General features: G+C 56.8%; 1 protein-coding gene and 1 long non-coding RNA gene across 2 annotated transcripts; both read left to right on the forward strand.

The window, feature by feature from the left end:
- Positions 1–2,981: 2,981 nt before the first annotated feature.
- LOC139585023 (uncharacterized) lies at positions 2,982–4,119 on the forward strand. The gene is made up of 2 exons (XR_011676911.1): positions 2,982–3,534; positions 3,603–4,119. It is a non-coding gene; the product is annotated as an uncharacterized lncRNA (long non-coding RNA).
- Positions 4,120–7,960: 3,841 nt separating this feature from the next.
- On the forward strand, positions 7,961–17,298 carry VSIG8 (V-set and immunoglobulin domain containing 8). The gene is made up of 8 exons (XM_071417412.1): positions 7,961–8,009; positions 9,690–9,865; positions 12,459–12,657; positions 13,334–13,369; positions 14,141–14,308; positions 15,192–15,314; positions 16,099–16,252; positions 17,005–17,298. Exons 1-8 carry the CDS (start codon positions 7,961–7,963, stop codon positions 17,174–17,176), a joined length of 1,077 nt encoding a protein of 358 aa, XP_071273513.1. The 3' UTR covers positions 17,177–17,298.
- Positions 17,299–20,414: the final 3,116 nt, after the last annotated feature.

Here is a 20,414-nt window from a genome sequence, read left to right on the forward strand (position 1 = left end):
AAAATCCCCATCATCCTCCTGTTGTTTTTCTTTTCTTTCATTTAATCAAATTACTTATTTTTAAAAAATTTAAATAAAATAAAATCAATTTTTTAAAAAATAAAATCTTTTTTTTCCCATTCAAATAGATACGTTCGCATCCATCCAAATAAAATGAAAATATTCCATTTAAATAAAGCATTTCATTTAGATAAAATCAAAATATTTCATTTAAATAAAGTGTTTAATTTAAATAAAATAAAAATATTCCATTTAAATAAAGTGTTTAATTTAAATAAAATAAAAATATTCTATTTAAATAAAGTATTTAATTTAAATAAAATAAAAATATTCAATTTAAATAAATTATTTAATTTAAATAAAATAAAAATATTCGATTTAAATAAAGTATTTAATTTAAATAAAATAAAAATATTCAATTTAAATAAAGTATTTAATTTAAATAAAGTATTTAATTTAAATAAAATAAAAATATTCGATTTAAAGTATTTAATTTAAATAAAATAAAAATATTCTATTTAAATAAAGTATTTAATTTAAATAAAGTATTTAATTTATATAAAATTATCGTATTTCATTGAAATAAAATTAAAATATTTCCTTGAAATAAAATTAACATATTTCATTGAAATAAAATTAACACATTTCCTTGCAATAAAATCATTTTTTTCAAAAATAAATTTAAATAAAACTCCTTTCCAATTTTTTTTTTTTTTTTTTTTTTTTTTTTTTTTTTTTTTTTAATTTTAATTTCCTTCACCCCTCCACAACAGCTGCTCCGAACCATTTTTTCCACCTGGAGGAATTCCTGAAAACCCAGCCCCGGTCATTCCCTCGCCGGCAGCCGCGTCCCGCCCGGGGCTGGAATTCCGCTCCCATTCCGCTCCCAGGGTGACACACGCGCCACCCCCGCGGCCGCGTCCCCCCCTCCGTGTGTCACCCGCTGCCACCGCCGGGTCACCTCCCCCGGGGGACGCGGCCCCGCTGTCGTCACCACCGGGAGCTGTTTGATCCCGAAATACGGAGACGGGGAAAGAAAAATAAATGGGTTTTAGCAGAGAAAGACAGCAGAGAAAAGAGAATTTTTTTTGTTTGTCCCCCAAAAAATACAGAGGGGAAATGTGGGGTTTTAGTACCAAAATATAGTGGGGGGAAAAGGGGATTTTAGACACAAAATACAGGGGGAAAAAAGGGATTTTAGTCCCAAAATATAGGGGGGAAATGTGGGGTTTAGTACCAAAATATAGTGGGGGGAAAGGGGATTTTAGACACAAAACACAGGGGGGAAAAAAGGGATTTTAGTCCCAAAATATAGGGGGGAAATGTGGGGTTTAGGACCAAAATATAGTGGGGGAAAAGGGGATTTTAGTCCCAAAATATAGTGGGGGGAAAAGGGATTTTAGTGCCAAAATATAGTGGGGGAAAAGGGGAATTTAGTACCAAAATACAGTGGGGGAAAAGGGGAATTTAGTACCAAAATATAGTGGGGGAAATGTGGGGTTTAGTACCAAAATATAGTGGGGGAAAAGGGGATTTTAGTCCCAAAATATAGGGGGGAAATGTGGGGTTTAGGACCAAAATATAGTGGGGGAAAAGGGGATTTTAGTCCCAAAATATAGTGGGGGGAAAAGGGATTTTAGTGCCAAAATATAGTGGGGGAAAAGGGGAATTTAGTACCAAAATACAGTGGGGGAAAAGGGGAATTTAGTACCAAAATATAGTGGGGGAAATGTGGGGTTTAGTACCAAAATATAGTGGGGGAATGGGGATTTTAGTCCCAAAATATAGTGGGGGAAATGTGGGTTTTAGTACCAAAATATAGTGGGGGAAAAGGGGATTTTAGTGCCAAAATATAGTGGGGGAAATGTGGGTTTTAGTACCAAAATATAGTGGGGGAAAAGCGACTTTTTGCCCCAAAAAATACAGGAGGGAAATGTGGGTTTTAGTACCAAAATATAGTGGGGGGAAAGGGGATTTTAGTCCCAAAATACAGGGGGGAAATGTGGGGTTTAGTACCAAAATATAGTGGGGGAAAAGCGACTTTTTGCCCCAAAAAATACAGGAGGGAAATGTGGGTTTTAGTACCAAAATATAGTGGGGGAAATGTGGGGTTTAGTACCAAAATATAGTGGGGGAAAAGGGGATTTTAGTCCCAAAATATAGGGGGGGAAAAAGCGATGTCTAGTCACAAAATACAGGGGGGAAATAGGGGATTTTAGTCCCAAAATATAGTGGGGGAAATGTGGGGTTTAGTCCCAAAATACAGCAGAGAAAAGCGACTTTTTGCCCCCAAAAATACAGAGGGGAAATGTGGGGTTTAGTACCAAAATATAGTGGGGGAAAAGGGGATTTTAGACACAAAATACAGGGGGGAAAAAGGGGATTTTAGTCCCAAAATATAGTGGGGGAAAAAAGGGATTTTAGTGCCAAAATATAGGGGGGAAATGTGGGGTTTAGTACCAAAATATAGTGGGGGAAAAAGGGATTTTAGTACCAAAATATAGTGGGGGGAAAGGGGATTTTAGACACAAAATACAGGGGGGAAAAAGGGGATTTTAGTCCCAAAATATAGTGGGGGAAAAAAGGGATTTTAGTGCCAAAATATAGGGGGGAAATGTGGGGTTTAGTACCAAAATATAGTGGGGGAAAAAGGGATTTTAGTACCAAAATATAGTGGGGGGAAAGGGGATTTTAGACACAAAATACAGGGGGGAAATAGGGGATTTTAGTCCCAAAATATAGTGGGGGAAAAGCCACTTTTAGTCCCCAAATACAACAGGGGAAAATGGGTTTTAATCCCAAAATACAGGGGGGAAATGTGGGTTTTAGTACCAAAATATAGTGGGGGAAAAAGGGATTTTAGTCCCAAAATATAGTGGGGGAAAAGCGACTTTTTGCCCCAAAATACCATGGGGAAAAAGCGGGTTTTAGTCCCAAAATACAGCAGAGGAAAGTGAATTTTAGTCATAAAATACGGGGGGCGGAAAATCGGGTATTGGTTCCAAAATACACTGGGGGAAAGTGAATTTTTTGTCCCAAAATACGGTGGGGGGAAAAGTGGATTTTAGATACAAAATCCAGAGGGGAAAAAGTGGATTTTAGACACAAAATCCAGAGGGGAAAAAATGGATTTTTGCCCCAAAATACAGAGCAGGACACCCTGAGGACCCTGTGCCATCCTGGTGGCTGCCAGCCCATCTTTTATCCATATTTTAAACACCTTTTTTATCCACATTTTTTACCTTTTATCCACGTTTTAAGCCTGTTTTTTATCCATGGTTTTAACAATTTTTTAATCCATTTTAACCTGGTTTTTATCCATCTTTTAACTCATTTTTTATCCATGTTTTAACCCATCTTTTATCCACATCATCCGTGTTTTTTACCCATTTTTTATCCATTTTAACCTGTTTTTTATCCATCTTTTAACTCATTTTTTATCCATGTTTTAACCCATCTTTTATCCACATCATCCGTGTTTTTAACCCATTTTTATCCATTTTTATCCATATTTTTAACCCATTCTTTATCCATGTTATCCATGGTTTTTACCCTTTTTTTACCCATTTTTTATTCATATTTTTAACCCATTCTTTATCCAGGTTATCCATGTTTTTAACCCATTTTTTTACCCATTTTTTACCCATTTTTTATTCATATTTTTAACCCATTCTTTATCCATGTTGTCCATGTTTTTACCCATTTTTTATCCATTTTTATCCATATTTTTTACCCATTTTTTTATCCATTTTTATCCATATTTTAACCCATTCTTTATCCATGTTATCCATGTTTTTAACCCATTTTTTACTCATTTTTAATCCATTTTTATCCATATTTTTTACCCATTTTTTACCCATTTTTTCTTCACATTTTTAACTCATTCTTTATCCATGTTGTCCATGTTTTTACCCATTTTTTATCCATATTTTTTACCCATTTTTTACCCATTTTTATCCATCTTTTTAACCCATTCTTTATCCATGTTACCCCCCTTTTTTTACCCATTTTAATCCATTTTTTACCCATTTTTATCCATTTTATCCATATTTTTTACCCATTTTTTACCCTTTTTATCCCTATTTTTAACCCATTCTTTATCCACGTTACCCCCCTTTTTTTTACCCATTTTAATCCATTTTTTTACCCACTTTTTATCCCTTTTTAACCCATCTTCACCCCCCTTCTGCAACCCATTTTTAACCCACGTTCCCAACCCATTTATTGTCCGCCTCTTTAACCTGTTTTCAATTAAACGCCGGCTTTAATTAAGCCATGCTTTTAATTAAACCGTGTTTTTCCAGCCCGTGCTGCTTTTCCACCCTTCCCTCACCTCGGGAGCTGCCCCAGGGGCCGGAGCAGCCCCGAGGCTCCTTTGTCCCCTCTGTGCCACCCTGCTCTGTCCCCTCGGTGCCACCGCGGCCGGGTGCCCTCACCCCCAGCCCTGCCCGTGCCGCTTTTGTCACCGCGGTGCCACCACCTCTGTCCCCTCGGGGCCACCGGGGATGACGCGGAGGTGTCACCTTGGATGGGCATGGGGATGGGGACGGGCTCTGATTAATTCCAGGAGCAGCTGGAAAACAACCGGGGCTGGGGAAGGCAAGGCTGGCGTGGGGACAGTGAGGGGACAGCGTGGGGACACCACGGGGACACCACGGGGACACCGCCAGGAGCTGGCCCAGCCTGCAGCCTCCTTGTCCCTTGTGGTCCTTGTCCCGTGTGACACTGGGGGACAGATGGGGACAGATGTGTCACCTCGGAGTCACCGAGCTCTCGGGGACAGCCGGGCCATTGTCACCAGCGGTAGCCCCTCTGTGGGGTTCTGTGCCAGCCCCGGTGTCCACACTGCCGGTGTCCATCCTGGTGACCGTCCCCAGTGTCCATCCTGGTGTCCACTGCCAGTGTCCATCCTGGTGACCAACCCCAGTGTCCATCCTGGTGACCGTCCCCAGTGTCCATCCTGGTGACCATCCCTAGTGTCCATCCTGGTGACCGTCCCCAGTGTCCATCCTGGTGACCGTCCTTAATGTCCACTGCCAGTGTCCATCCTGTGTCCAGCCTATATCCATCCTTATGTCCATCCCCAGTGTCCATCCCCATTGTCCATTCTTGTGTCCATCCCCATTGTTCATTCCCAGTGTCCATCCTTGTGTCCATCCCGAGTGTCCGTTTCCCAGTGTCCATCCTTGTGTCCATCCTTGGGTCCATCCCCATTTTCCATCCCTGTTTTCCATCTCCAGTCCCATCCCTCATGTCCATCCCCATTGTTCGTTCCCAATGTCCATCCTTGTGTCCATCCTTGTGTCCATTCCCAGTGTCCATCCTTATGTCCATTCCCAGCGTCCATTCTTGTGTCCATCCTTGTGTCCATGCCCATGTCCGTCCTGTGTCCATCCCCATTTTCCATCCCTGTTTTCCATCTCCAGTCCCATCCCTCATGTCCATCCCCATTGTCCATCCCTGACATCCACCCCTGTTTTACATCCCCAATGTCCACCCCCATTGTCCACCTCCATTTTCCATCCTTATTTTCCACTCCCAATGTCCATTCTCAATGTCCACCCCATGTCCACCTCCATTTTCCATCCCTATTTTCCACTCCCCCATGTCGACCCCATTGTCCATTCCCATGTCCACCCCAATGTCCACCCCCGGTGTCCACCCCCGGTGTCCATCCCGTGTCCATCCCCATTTTCCACCCCCATTTTCCATCCCTATTTTCCACCCACAATGTCCATTCTCAATGTCCACCCCCATTGTCCACCCCATGTCCCTCCCATTGTCCACCCCAATGTCCACCCCAGTGTCCACCTCTATTTTCCACCCCCAATGTCCATTCTCAACGTCCACCCCTATTGTCCACCCTCAATGTCCGCCCCATGTCCACCCCGATGTCCACCCCAATGTCCACCCCATTGTCCACCCCAGTGTCCACCCCTATTTTCCACCCCGTGTCCCCCCGTGTGCTCCCCGTGTCCCCTCCCGTGTCCCCTGTCCCCCGGTGCAGCCCCTCGGGCCGCAGCCCCGCCCGGCTCGGTCCGGTCCCGGTGCGGTCCCGGGGCGGTCCCGGGGCGGTCCCGGTGCCCCCAGTGCCGGACGCGGCCCCGCACGTGCCGGGCCGGGCCCGTTCCCAGCGGGGCCGGGCGGGAGCGGCCGCGGGATCTGGAGCAGTTGGTGGCCCCGGGGCCGGGGTTTGGCCCCGCCGGGACAGCGGCAGAGCCGGCCCGGGCGGTCCTGGAACGGCGGAAGGGCCGAGAGCGGCCCCGGGGCAGAGCCGGGCCGGGCGGGGCCGGGCTGGGCACGGCGGTGGCACCGGAGAGGGGACACGGAGCGGGGGGGGACACGGGACTGAGGGGGGACATGGGACTGAGGGGACACGGAGCAGGGTGGGGACACGGGACTGAGGGGGGACATGGGACTGAGGGGACGTGGGATTGACAGGGGACATGGGACTGAGAGGGGACATGGGACTGAAGGGGGGACATGGGATTGACAGGGGACATGGCACTGAGGGGGGACATGGAGCAGGGTGGGGACACGGGACTGACGGGGGACATGGAGCAGGGAGGGACATGGCACTGAGGGGACACGGCACAGAGAGGGGACATGGCACAGAGAGGACATGGCACTGAGGGGACATGGGATTGACAGGGGACGTGGCACTGAGGGGACATGGCTCTGAGGGGGGACATGGCACTGAGGGGACACGGCACAGAGAGGACACAGCACTGAGGGGACACGGCACAGAGAGGGGGGCACAGCACGGGCATGGGGTCACAGGAAGAAAAGGGGTGACAACACCAAGAGGGGGTCACTGTCACACACTGGGGCTGGGTCACTGTCACCCACTGTCACATGGCCCTGTCCCGTGTCCTCCATCCCTGCCACTGTCGCTGTCCCCAAGGGTTCCATCCAGCGCCATTTGTCACCATCCCATCTCCTCCATCCCTGCCATGTCCCAACTTCTCCATCCATTCCTGTGTCCCTGTCCCATCTCCTGTTGTCACCTCCCTGTCCCCAACACTTCATCCACCGCTGTGGCCCTGTCCCATCTCCTCCATCCCTGTCATGTCCCTGTCCCCATGGGTGCCATCCAGTGCCACGTGTCCCTGTCCCATCTCCTCCATCTCTGCCATTGTCCCTGTCCCCCTGCCCGTGTCCCTGTCCCCCTGCCCGTGTCCCTGTCCCTGCCCGTGTCCCTGTCCCCCTGCCATGTCCCTGTCCCTGCCTGTGTCCCTGTCCCTGCCATGTCCCTGTCCCTGCCATGTCCCTGTCCCCCTGCCCGTGTCCCTGTCCCTGCCCATGTCCCTGTCCCTGCCATGTCCCTGTCCCCCTGCCCGTGTCCTTGTCCCTGCCATGTCCCTGTCCCTGCCATGTCCCTGTCCCCCTGCCCGTGTCCCTGTCCCTGCCCGTGTCCCTGTCCCTGCCATGTCCCTGTCCCCCTACCCGTGTCCCTGTCCCTGCCATGTCCCTGTCCCTGCCATGTCCCTGTCCCTGCCCGTGTCCCTGTCCCTGCCATGTCCCTGTCCCCGCGGTCCCGGTGGGTGCCCGCGCTGCCCGCGGGGGCCGGTCCGGAGGAGGGACCCGCAGCCCTTAAACCCCGCTCCAGCCCCACCTTTAATCCCTCCGAGTCCCGCTGCGAGCCCAGAACCCTCCGGGGACCGAGCTGCCACCTCTGTCCCCGGTGTCCCCCCGGTGTCCCCCCGGTGTCCCCCCGGTGTCCGGCCGGGGTCCGGCGGGCCGGGCGCTCCCTAATTAGGGGGTAGGAGCGGAGCAGGGCGGCAGCCACGCACAGCTCGGAGCCACTCACTCATCCCGCAGGAATCCTCCCCACGGGGAGGAGCGGCCCCGGCCCAGCGCCTAAAAGGGCCCCGCACGGGCCGGCTGCTCTCGGAGCCTTCCTGCACCTTCCTCCTCCTCCTCCTCCTCCTCCTCCTCCCTGCTGCTGCTGCGCGGCGCCATGGCAGGGCACGGCGCCAGCCTGCTCCTGCTGCTCGGGATGCTGCCAGGTAGGACCGGGCACCGGGCACGGACGGGTGTGCGAGCACCGGGGCGGAGCGAGGGACGCGCACCTGGGCACACCTGGGCACACCTGGGGCACACCTGGGCACACCTGGGGCTCCGGGCACACCTGGGGCACACCTGGGGCACACCTGGGGTTCCTGGCACACCTGGGGTTCCTGGCACACCTGGGCACACCTGGGGCACACCTGGGGCTCCTGTCACACCTGGGGCTCTGGCACACCTGGGGTTCCTGGGCACACCTGTGGCTCTGGCACACCTGGGCACACCTGGGGCACACCTGGGGCTCCTGGGCACACCTGGGGCACACCTGGGGCTCCTGTCACACCTGTGGCTCTGGCACACCTGAGGTTCCTGGCACACCTGGGGCACCTGGGCACACCTGTGACCTCCACCAGGGTCCTGTGCTGGTTTTTGGGGTTGCAGGTGTGGGGTCAGGACCAGCCAGGTGTGGGGTTTTGGTGCTGCCAGGTGTGGGTTCTTTTGGGCTGCAGGTGTGACATTTTTGGGGCTGTAGGTGTGGGGTTTTTGGGGCTGCCAGGTGTGGGGTTAAGAGCTGCAGCTGTGGGGTCTTTGGTGCTTCCAGGTGTGGCATCTTTGAGGCTGCAGGTGTGGGGTTTTTAGGGCAGCAGGTGTGGGGTCAGGAGCTGCCAGGTGTGGGGTTTTTGGGGCCGCCAGGTGCGTCAGGGCACAGATTTGGGGTGCCATGGGTCCCTGTGCTGCAGGTGTGGGGTTCAAGGTGTGTCAGGGCACAGATTTGGGGTGCCATGGGTCCCTGTGCTGCAGGTGTGGGGTTCAAGGTGTGTCAGGGCACAGGTTTGGGGTGCCATGGGTCCCTGTGCTGCAGGTGTGGGGTCAGGGGTGTCAGGGCACAGGTTTGGGGTGCCGTGGGTCCCTGTGCTGCAGGTGTGGGGTTCAAGGTGTGTCAGGGCACAGTTTTGGGGTCCCTGTGCCCCATCCCTGCCCTGTGTGGGTCAGGAGCTGCAGGTGTGGGGTGCTCTGGTTGTCATTTCGGGGGTGCCAGTGCCGTTTCTGGATGTGACAGCGCCGCTTTGGGGGTCAAAGTGCTGCTTTGGGGGGTGGCAGTGCCATTTTGGAAGGTCACGATGCCATTCCTGGTGTGACAATGCCATTTTGGGGGTGACAGTGCCATTTCTGGTGTGACAGTGCCATTTCTGGTTGTGACAGTGCCATTTGGGGGTGTGACAATGCCATTTCTGGATGTGACAGTGCCATTTTGGGGGTGACAGTGCCATTTTGGGGGTGACAGTGACATTTCGGGGGGTGACAGTGCCATTTCTGGATGTCACAGTGCCATTTCTGGGGGTGACAGTGCCATTTGGGGGATGTGACAGTGCCATTTTGGGGGGTGACCGTGCCATTTTGGGAGGTCACAGTGCCATTTTGGGGGGGACTATGTTGTTTAAGGGGGTGACAGTGCCATTTCTGGTGTGACAGTGCCATTTGGAGGGGTCCCAGTGCCACTTCTGGGGGTGACAATGCCATTTTGGGGTGTGACAGTGCCATGCCAGTGTGTGACAGTGCCACGTCGGGGTCTGACAATGCCATTTCGGGGGGTAAACCGCGTCATTTTGAGGGGTGACAACGCCATTTTTGGGGGTGTGACAGTGCCGTGCCAGGCTGTGACGGTGCCATTGTGTCCCCAGCTCTCCTGGTGGCCGTCAGGATCAATGGCAAGGGCCGCGAGGTTCTGTACCTGGCCAAGGGCGACTCGGTCAAGCTGGGCTGTCCGTATGTCCTGGAGCCCGAGGACAACGGCCCCCAGGGCGTGGGGATCGAGTGGATCCAGATCAGCCCCGAGAGACCCAGCCCCGAGAACGTGGTGAGGGGAGCGGGGGGCTCGGGGGGCTCGGGGGGAGCCCGGCTGAGAGGGGAGGGACAGGCGGGACAGTGGGGAGGGACGGGGAGGGACAGAGGGGGACACAGAGGGACAGGGAGGGACAGGGAGGGATGGGGAAGGACAGAGGGGGACACAGAGGGAGAGGAAGGGACAGAGGGAGAGGAAGGGACAGAGTGGAACAGAGGGGGACAGAGAGGGACAGGAAGGGACAGAGGGGGACAGGGAGGGATGGAGAGGGACAGGGAAGGACAGGAAGGACAAACAGAGAACAGAGAGGGACAAAGGGGGACAGAGAGGGACAGGTGGGATGGAGAGGGATGGAGAGTGACAGACAAGACAGACAGGGGACAGGCAGGGACAGGAGGGACAGAGGGGACAGGAGAGACAGGGACAGACGGGTGGGACAGGGAGGGACAGACAGGACAGGGAACGTTGGAAAGGGCAGGGAAGGACCAGGCAGGGTCTGGAAGTGCTGGGCAGGACAGGGACAGGCAGGAGGGACAGGAAGGACAGGCAGGGACAGGAGGGACAGGGAAGGGACAGGAGGGACAGGCAGGACAAGCTGGGATGGGATCAGATGGAGCCCGGCCGAGCAGGCAGGGACAGACAGGGACAGGACAGACAGATGTGGCAGGGCAGGGAAGGATCAAGCAGGGTCTGGAAGGATGAAGCAGGACAGGCTGGGAGGGGACGGGATCCATGGGCTGGGGCCCAGCTGAGCAGGCAGGGACAGGGACAGGCAGGGACAGGGACAGGGACAGGCAGGACAGGGACAGGGACAGGCAGGACAGGGACAGGGACAGGCAGGCAGGGACAGGCAGGGCAGGGAAGGTCTGGAAGGACAGGGAAGGTCTGGACAGGGTCTGGAAATGCTGGGCAGAGAAACACCAGGCAGGGACAGGCAGGACAGGCTGGACAGGCTGGACAAGCAGGGACAGGCCAGAGGGACAGGCAGGGACAGGCAGGGACAGGCAGGGACAGGCAGGGAAGGTCTGGCAGCGTCTGGGAAGGACCAGACTGGGCTGGGCTGGGCTGGAGCCCAGCCAGGAATGCAGGGACAGGCAGGGACAGGCAGGGACACAGGGGACAGGCAGGGACAGGCAGGGACAGGCACAGGCAGGGACACAGGGGACAACAGGGACAGGCAGGGACAGGGACAGGCAGGGACAGCAGGGACAGGCAGGGACAGGCAGGGACACAGGGGACAGCAGGAACAGGGACAGGCAGGGACAATCAGGGACAGGAAAGGACCAGACAAGCACAGGAGGGGACACAGAGATGCGAGGAGGGCACAGAAGCCCCAGGACAGACAGGACGGGGAAGGATGAGCAGGGAGAGGCAGGAAAGGAGCAGGGCCAGGCAGGAACAGGCAGGCCCAGAGCTGAGCCTAACTCTAACCCAAGCCTAACCTTAACCGAGCCTAACCCTCACCTAAACTCAACCCAAACCCTCATTCTAGCCCAAACCAAACTCTAATCCCAAATCCCACCCTAAGCACCCAACCTTAATCCAAACCCTACCCAAACCCAACCCAAACCCTGATCCTAACCAACCTTAACCAACCTAAACCCAACCCAAACCAACCCAAACCCAAACAAACCCAAACCAAACCCAAACCTAAACCCAAACCCAAACCTAAAACTAAACTCAACCCCAAGCCCAAACCCAAACCAACCTTAACCAACCCTAACTCAACCTACTCCAAACTCAACCTAAACCAAACCTTAACTCAACCCTAACCTAAACCCAACCCAACCCCTGATCCTAACCAACCTTAACCAACCCCAAACCCAACCCCAACTCCAACTCAAACCCAAACTCAACTCAAACCCAACCCAAACCCAAACCTAAACCAAACCTAAACTCAACCCCAAGCCCAAGCCCAAACTCAACCCAAACCAACTTTAACCCAACCCCAAACCCAACTCAATCCCAACCCCACTCAACCCAACCTAAACCCAACCCCAAACCCAACCCAAACCCAAACTTAACTCAACCCTAACCAACCTTAACCAACCTAAACCCAACCCAAACCCAAACTCAACTCAAACCCAACCCAAACTCAACTCAAACCCAACCCAAACCAACTCAAACCCAACCCAAACCCAACCCAAATACAACCCAACCCAAACCCAACCCAAACTCAACCCAAACCCAACCCCACTCAACCCAACCTAAACCCAACCAAACCCAAACTCAACCCAAACCCAACCCCACTCAACCCAACCCCAAACCCAACCCAAACCCAACTCAAACTCAACTCAAACCCAACCCAAACCAACTTTAACCCAACCCCAAACCCAACCCAAACCCAACCCCAAACCCAACCCAAACCCAACTCAAACTCAACCCAAACTCAACTCAAACCCAACCCAAACCCAACTCAAACTCAACCCAAACTCAACTCAAACCCAACCCAAACCAACTTTAACCCAACCCCAAACCCAACCCAAACCCAACCCAAACCCAACCAAACCCCAAACCCCCAACCCCAACCCCAACTCACCCCCACACGCCACCAGCCCCGCGCCCCCCAGGCCGCGCTGACGCTGTCCCCGTGTCCCCGTGTCCCCAGTTCCTGTCCTACCAGGACCACCACGTGAACTACGGCAGCTCGGAGCTGCAGGACCGCGTGGCCTTCGTGCAGACGGACCCGGGCCAGCGCGACGCCTCCATCCGCGTGGCCGACCTGCAGGAGAGCGACACCGGCACCTACCAGTGCCGCGTCAAGAAGAACACGGTGGCCGTGCACGAGGTCATTGTCACCGTGCAAGGTGAGAGAGCACCCTCTGCGCCACCCGTGTGTGGCCCCGCTGTGGCCCCGGTGTCGCCTGTCCCCCTCCCCGCCCCGCGTCAAGGTGGCCTTGGCTCCTTGTGGTCGCGCTTCTCTGTTGGTGGCACTGGCAGTGTCACCTGTGCCCCTTTCATGTGGCCTCCAGTGTCACCTGTGCCCCTCTCATGTGGCACTGGCAGTGTCACCTGTCCCACGCCCAAGCCCCTTCCTGGCTGGCCCCTGGTGGCACCTGTGGTGGTGTCACCTGTGCCCCTTTCATGTGGCTCTGACAGTGTCACCTGTGCTCCTTTCATGTGGCACTGACAGTGTCACCTGTCCCACGCCCAAGCCCCTTCCTGGCTGGCCCCTGGTGGCCCTGGCAGTGTCACCTGTGCCCTCTCATGTGGCACTGACAGTGTCACCTGTCCCACGCCCAAGCCCCTTCCTAGCTGGCCCCTGGTGGCACCTGCAGTGGTGTCACCTGAGCCCCTTTCATGTGGCAGTGGCAGTGTCACCTGTCCCATTCCCAAGTCCCCTTCCTGGCTGGCCCTTGGTGGCACTGGCAGTGTCACCTGTGCCCCTCTCATCTGTCACCTGTGCCCCCTCATGTGGCACTGACAGTGTCCCTCTCATGTGGCCCTTGGTGGCCCTGACAATGTCCCCTGTCCCCCATCCAGGTGGCCCTGACAGTGTCCCGTGTCCCCCCACCCCAGGTGACTCCTGTCCCCTCACACTCCCGGGTGTCCCCTCTCCTGGGTGGCCCCTGGTGACTCCGATGGTGTCCCCCTGAGTGGCCCCGGCAGTGTCCCCTGTCCCCCCCTGTCCATCCCTGACGGTGTCCCTGTCCCCTTCCTGCATGTCCCCCATCCCTCCCTTGTCCCCTGCTCCCCAGGCTGTCCCTGCCGGTGTCCATGTCCCCCTCCCGTGTGTCACTGTCCCCTGGGCTCTCCCTGACTGTGTCGTGATGTCCCTGCTGGTGTCACCGTGTCCCCTGCTGCTGTCCCTGTGTCCCCTGCCAGTGTGGCAGTGTCCCCTGCGCTGTCCCTGCTGGCATCACCGTGTCCCCTGAGCTGTCCCCTGCAGTGTGGTGGTGTCCCCTGGGCTGTCCCCTCTGGTGTCCTGGTGTCCCCTGACACGTCCCTGTGTCCCCTGGGCTGCCCCCTACCTGTGTCCCCGTGTCCCCTGTCCCTGTCCCGGTGTCCCCTGATGTGTCCCGTGTCCCCTGCCGCGGTCCCCTGGGCTGTCAACGCCCCTGTCACGGTGTCCCCTGCCGCTATCCCCGTGTCCCCTGCCCCTGTCCCAGTGTCCCCGTGTCTCCTGGACTGTCCCCCGCTGCTGTCCCGGTGTCCCCTGCCGGTGTCCCGCTGTCCCCTGAGCTATCCTGGTGTCCCCTGATGCGTTCCCCATCCCTGTCCGTGTGTCCCCTGACGCGTCCGTGTGTCCCTGACGCGTCCGTGTGTCCCTGACGTGTCCGTGTGTCCCAGCAGAGAAGCCGGCGGTCCCGCAGTGCTGGAGCGAGGGGGAGCTGATCGAGGGGGGGTCGGTGCTGCTGCGCTGCTTCAGCCGGGGGGGCACCGCGCCCCTCTCCTACCAATGGGCAAAGCTGGCCGAGGGCTACGGCGGGGGGCGCCTGCCCGCGGGCACCCTGCAAGGTGGGTCTGGGGGCTCAGGGGGGCACCGAGGGCATTTGGGGGGGATTTGGGGCGATCTGGGGGTGTCCCTGTGCTCGGACACCCTGCAAGGTGGGTCTGGGGGCACCAAGGTGGGTCTGGGGGCACCAAGGGGCACCAAGGGGCACAGAAGGTATTTGGAGAGGATCTGAGGGAGTCCCTGTTCTTGGGTACACTGCAAGGTGGGTCTGGGGGCTCAGGGGGGCACAAAGGGCATTTGGGGGGATTTGGGGGTGTCCCTGTGCTCAGGCACCCTGCAAGCTGGGTCTGGGGGCACAGGGGGGCATTTGTGGGGGTTTTAGGGGGTCTCTACCTGTGGGCACCCTGCAAGGTGGGTCTGGGGGCTTCGGGTGGGATTTGGGGGGTTCAAGGGGGGATTTGGGGGGTTCAGGGGGGAATTTGGGGGTGTCTCTGCCCGCGGGCACCCTGCAAGGGCTCGGGGGGGGCCCTGGCTGGGGGTGCACGGGGTGGGGAGGGGGTCGGTGTGTCCGTGTCTGTGTGTCCATGTCCGTCTGTCCATGACCATGTGTCCGTGTCCCTGTGACCCTGTCCCTGTGTCTTTGGGTGTGTCCCTGTCCCCATGTCCATGTCCCTCTGTCCATCCATGTCCATTTGTCCGTGTCTGTGTGTCCATGTGTCCCTGTGTGTCCCCATGTCCGTCTGTCTGTCCATGTCTGTGTGTCCCTGTGTGTCCCTGTGTCTGTCCATGTCCCCATGTCCCTGTGTCTGTCCATGTCCCTTTGTCCCTGTGTGTCCCCATGTCCCTGTGTCTGTCCGTGTCCCCGTGTCTGTCCGTGTCCCCGTGTCCCCTCTCCGGGAGGGCGCGGATGACACCGAGGTGACAGTGCCACCCGTGCTGTCCCAGGCCGTGCCCCCGGTGACCTCCTGATCCGCAGCGTGACCGTCGCCCACGCTGGCACCTACCAGTGCCGTGTCACCAACCGCGTGGGCTACTCGGTGTGCCAGCTGAACCTGAGCCCGGGGCCACGTGAGTGACACTGGGGACATCATTGGGGACATCACTGGGGACATTGGGGACATCATGGACATCATTGGGGACATTGGGGTGTGCCAGCTGAACCTGAGCCCTGGGCCACGTGAGTGACACTGGGGACACTGGGGACATCATTGGGGACACTGGGGACACTGGGGACATTGGGGTGTGCCAGCTGAACCTGAGCCCGGGGCCACGTGAGTGACACTGGGGACATTGGGGACATCATTGGGGACATTGGGGACACTGGGGACATCACTGGGGACATTGGGGACATCACTGGGGACATTGGGGACATCATGGACATCATTGGGGACATTGGGGTGTGCCAGCTGAACCTGAGCCCTGGGCCATGTGAGTGACACTGGGGACATCACTGGGGACACTGGGGACATCATTGGGGACACTGGGGACATCATTGGGGACATCATTGGGGACATTGGGGTGTGCCAGCTGAACCTGAGCCTGGGGCCACGTGAGTGACACTGGGGACACTGGGGACATTGGGGACATTGGGGACACTGGGGACACTGGGGACATCATTGGGGACACTGGGGACACTGGGGACACTGGGAGTGACACAGGGTGGCACCGGGATGTCTCAGGTGCCAGGGTGTCCCAAGGGTGGCCCTGGGGTGGCACCAGGGATGGCTCTGGATGGCACCAGGGTGACCCTGGGTGTCCCTGGGTGTCCCTGTGTGGCACCATGGTGGCACTGCAGTGTCCCTGGGTGTCCCTGGGTGTCCCTGTGTGGCCCGGGCAGGGCTGGCAGTGACAGGCTGTGTCCCCGTGCCAGGCGGGCGCCAGGCTGGCATCATCGTGGGCTCCATCCTGGGCTCCCTGCTCCTCCTCAGCCTCCTGGGGCTGCTCATCTGGGCACTGATCGCCCGCTACCAGCGCAAGGAGTGCCAGCGCGCCTGCAGCGACTGCCGGTGGGTGCTGGGGCTGGCACGGGGGGCACGGGGGGGCACTGGGCTCTGCTGGGCTGTACTGGGCTCTGCTGGGCACCAGTGAGTGGCACTGGGCTCTGCTGGGCACCAGTGACTGGCACTGGGCTCTGCTGGGCTCTGCTGGGCACCAGTGAGTGGCACTGGGCTCTGCTGGGCACCAGTGACTGGCACTGGGCTCTACTGGGCTGTACTGGGCTGTACTGGGCACCAGTGAGTGGCACTGGGCTCTACTGGGCTCTACTGGGCTGTACTGGGCACCAGTGAGTGGCACTGGGCTGTACTGGGCTCTACTGGGCTCTACTGGGCTCTACTGGGCTCTGCTGGGCACCAGTGAGTGGCACTGGGCACTGAGGGACACCAATGGGTGTCACCAAGCTCGGGTGGGTGGCACAGGGCACTGAGGGCCACCCAGGGGTGCCAATGGGTGCCACCAGGCAGAGGAGGGTGGCACAGGGCACCGATGGTGACCCAGGGGTGCCCATGGGTGCCACCAGGCACAGTTGGGTGGCACAGGGCACCGATGGTCACCCAGGGGTGCCCATGGGTGTCACCAAGCTCGGATGGGTGGCACAGGGCACCGATGGTCACCCAGGGGTGCCCATGGGTGTCCCCAGCCCCAGCCGCACGCCCCCATCCACCGAGGGCGGTGCCAAACCCCCCCCCGTCCCTGTCCCCGAGTGCCACCCGCCCCCGGGCGGTGTCACCTGACGATGTCACCGCGCCGCCCACCACAGGAGCAGCACGGGGGGCACCATGCCCCGGCCCTGCGCCGCCTGCGCCCACCACTCGTACTCCCCGCACGGCATCAGCTACATGCAGTGCCAGCACGGCGACAGCGACGAGCGCGCGGCCGCGCTGCTCTGCAACGACGGCATGCGACACCAGGTCACCTGTCCCGCGCTGTGACACCGCGGCGACACCGCGGCAGCGACACCGAGAGCGACGGACAGAGCGACGGACAGAGCAGAGCGACGCGGAGAGCCCGCCCGGCAAAGCGACGGCAGGAGCGGCTCCCGAAGCCCGAAAAAAAACCCCTAAAAAGCGCTAAAAAAATCCTACAAAATTTATTCAGAAAATCTTACAAAATCCCACAGAATTCCCATAAATTCCATAAAATCTTTCAAAAATTCCTGTCCTGGAGCTCCCTCGCGGGGCCGCCACAGGGACGGGGACAGAAAGAGCCGGCCTGACAAAGCGACGGCAGGAGCGGCTCCCGAAGCCAAAAAAAACCTTAAAAAGCGCTAAAAATCCTAAAAAATTTCTTCGGAAAAGCCATAAAAGCTTACAAAATTTCACACAAATTCTATAAAATCTTCAAAAATCTCACAAAATTCCTGTCCTGGAGCTCCCTCACGGGGACAGGGAGAGCCCGCCCGGCAAAGCGACGGCAGGAGCGGCTCTCGAAGCCCGAAAAACCCTAAAAAGCGCTAAAAAATCCTACAAAATTTCTTCGGAAAAGCGCTAAAAAATCCTACAAAATCCCTCAAAATTTCCCATAAATTCCTTAAAATCCTTCAAAATCCCCAAAATTTCCTGTCCTGGAGCTCCCTCGCGGGGCCGCCACGGGAACGGGGACAGGGAGAGCCCGCCCGACAAAGTGACGGCAGGAACGGCTCCCGAAGCCCGAAAAAAACCCTAAAAAGCGCTAAAAAAATCCTACAAAATTTCTTCGGAAATGCCATAAAATCTTACAAAATCCCACAGAATTCCATAAAATATTTCAAAAATCCCCAAAAAAATTCCTGTCCTGGAGCTCCCTCACGGGGACAGGGACAGAAAGCGCCGGCCTGACAAAGCGACGGCAGGAGCGGCTCCCGAAGCCCCAAAAAACCCCAAAAAGCTTCAAATTCCTACAAAATATCTTCCGAAAAGCCATAAAAGCTTACAAAATCCCACAAAATTTCACACAAATTCTATAAAATCTTCAAAAATCTCACAGAATTCCTGTCCTGGAGCTTCCTCTCGGGGCCACCGCGGCGACAGCGAGAGCCCGCCCGACAGAGCGACGGCAGGAGCGGCTCCCGAAGCCGAAAAAAAAACCCCAAAAAAAGCTTCAAAATTCCTATAAAATCGTTCAAAATCCTACGAAATCCCACAGAATTCCTCCCAGAATTCCATAAAATCTTTCAAAACCCCACAAAATTCCTTTCCTGGAGCTCCCTCGCGGGGCCGCCACGGGGACGGGGACAGCGAGAGCCGCCCGGACAAAGCGACGGCAGGAGCGGCTCCCGAAGCCCAAAAAAAACCCTAAAAAGCTTCAAAACCCCACAAAATGCCCCCAAAATCCCCTCCTCACACGCCCGCTCGGCTCTACCCTGGTTTTGTTGCTTTATTTTGAGGTTTGACCCCTTTTTTTACGCCCCCCCAATCCCATTTCCCATTCCCAGTTCCTACTCCCAGTTCCCAGTCCCCATTCCCAGTTCCCATTCCCCAGTTCCCAGTTCCCATTCCCAGTTCCCATTCCCCAGTTCCCAGTCCCCCCACGGTGTCATTGTCACCCTCTGTCCCCGCCCGGCCCCAAAAGCGGCCCCGCCCCCGCCTTTGGGATTTTTTTGGGTTTTTTTTGGGGGCCGGTTCAGAACGGAGCCAAAGGAAAACGAACCCAAAACCAGGAAAAAAAAGGAAAAAAAAAAAAAGGAAAAAGAAAGAAACGGAAATGGAATAAAATTGAGAGAATTGAGATGGGAGTGGCGTGACAGGGGACAGGGGAGGGGGACAGAGGGGACAGGGATGGGGACAGGGGATGGGACAGAAATGGCGAAAGGGATGGGGACAAGGATGGGGACAGAGGGGACGGGGACAGAGGGGACAGGAGGGGACAAACCGAGCAGGACGCTCCAAGCCAAGGATGCCCGGAGGTGACATTCGTGTCCCCAAGCCGCCCCTCTCAGCGGCCGGAGGTGGCTTCTGTCCCCTCCCCCGGGGGACACGGGGCTGAGGGGACACGGGGCTGGGGCGGGAAACAGGAGACGTGTCCCTGTCCCCTCCTGTCCCTGTCCTTGTCCCTGTCCCCATCCCCGTCCCTTCGTGTCCCCGTCCCTGTTCTCTCCTGTCCCCTCCTGTCCCCTCCTGTCCCCATCCCTGCCCTGAGACCCGCCCCGTGTGGGGCGGAGCCATCGAGGGCGTGGTCACAGAACGAGCGAGGCGCGCGATGATGACGTGTTTGGCCCCGCCCCTCTGCGAGGCCCGTAACGGTCGCCAGGGGGCGCGCGCGGCCGTTGCCGGGCAACTCAACATGGCGGGGCAGGTGGGGGGGGGCGGGGGAAATGGGGAAAAAAGGGGAGAAAAGGGGAGAAAATGGGAGAAAATGGGGGAAACGAGGCGGGAAAAGGGGGAGGAAAGGGAGGGAAAGGGGAAAAGGGGGGACAGGAGGTCCAGGGGTGGCGGGGGGGGGGGGTCCCGGCTCTGAGCGGCCTCTCCCCCTCCCCAGTACGAGGACGCCTTCAGCCCCCCCCGGCTGCAGAGCTGGACCGTGCCCCGCCCCCCCCCCGAAGGTACCCCCCGAGCTCGGCCTTGACCCCCCCAGACCCTGATCGGGACCCCCAGACCCCCCCCAAGATGTGGCCTGGACCCTTGGACCCCTCCTCAACTCCAGCCCAGCCCCCCCGGAGCCCTCTGAGACCCCCAAACCCCCTCCAAGGACCCCCCAGGACCCCCCCAAACCCCACCCCAGGACCCCCAAACCCCCTCCAAGGACCCCCCAGGACCCCCCCAGCCCAGTCCTGACCTCCTCGGGACCCCCCAAACGCCACCCCAGGACCCCCAAACCTCATCCCAAAACCCCCAGACTCCTCCCGGGGCCACCAGGCCCCTCCAGCCCAGGTCTGGTCCCCCCAAATCCCTTCCCAAGACCCCCAAATCCCTTCCCAGGACCCCCAAACCCCTTCCCAGGACCCCCAAACCCCTCCCAGGACCCCCAAACCCATCCCGGGACCACCAGGACCCCCCCCAACCCAGTGCTGATCTGCCCCAAAACCTCATCCCAGGACCCCCAAACCTCACCCCAATACCCCCAAATCCCTTCCCAGGACCCCCAAACCCCTCCCAGCCCCCCCAGGCCGGTGCTGACCCCCCCCAACCCGACCCCCCCCCCAGCTGCCCACCCCTCGCCCGCCCACCCCGTTCATCGCCGACGATCGGGGGC

Source organism: Agelaius tricolor, unplaced genomic scaffold, assembly GCF_023055355.1.
Source record: "Agelaius tricolor isolate 1412-34295 unplaced genomic scaffold, bAgeTri1.0.p SCAF_69, whole genome shotgun sequence".
In the NCBI taxonomy this organism is placed as follows: Eukaryota; Metazoa; Chordata; class Aves; order Passeriformes; family Icteridae; genus Agelaius; species Agelaius tricolor.

Bases quoted from the DNA above. Each gene is read 5' to 3' on its own strand.
- VSIG8 (XM_071417412.1), top strand. From the start codon at position 7,961: ATGGCAGGGCACGGCGCCAGCCTGCTCCTGCTGCTCGGGATGCTGCCA. The intron at 8,010-9,689 runs GTAGGACCGGGC...TTGTGTCCCCAG, and splicing joins GCTGCTCGGGATGCTGCCAG to CTCTCCTGGTGGCCGTCAGG. The intron at 13,370-14,140 runs GTGACTCCTGTC...CGTGTGTCCCAG, and splicing joins CCCGTGTCCCCCCACCCCAG to CAGAGAAGCCGGCGGTCCCG.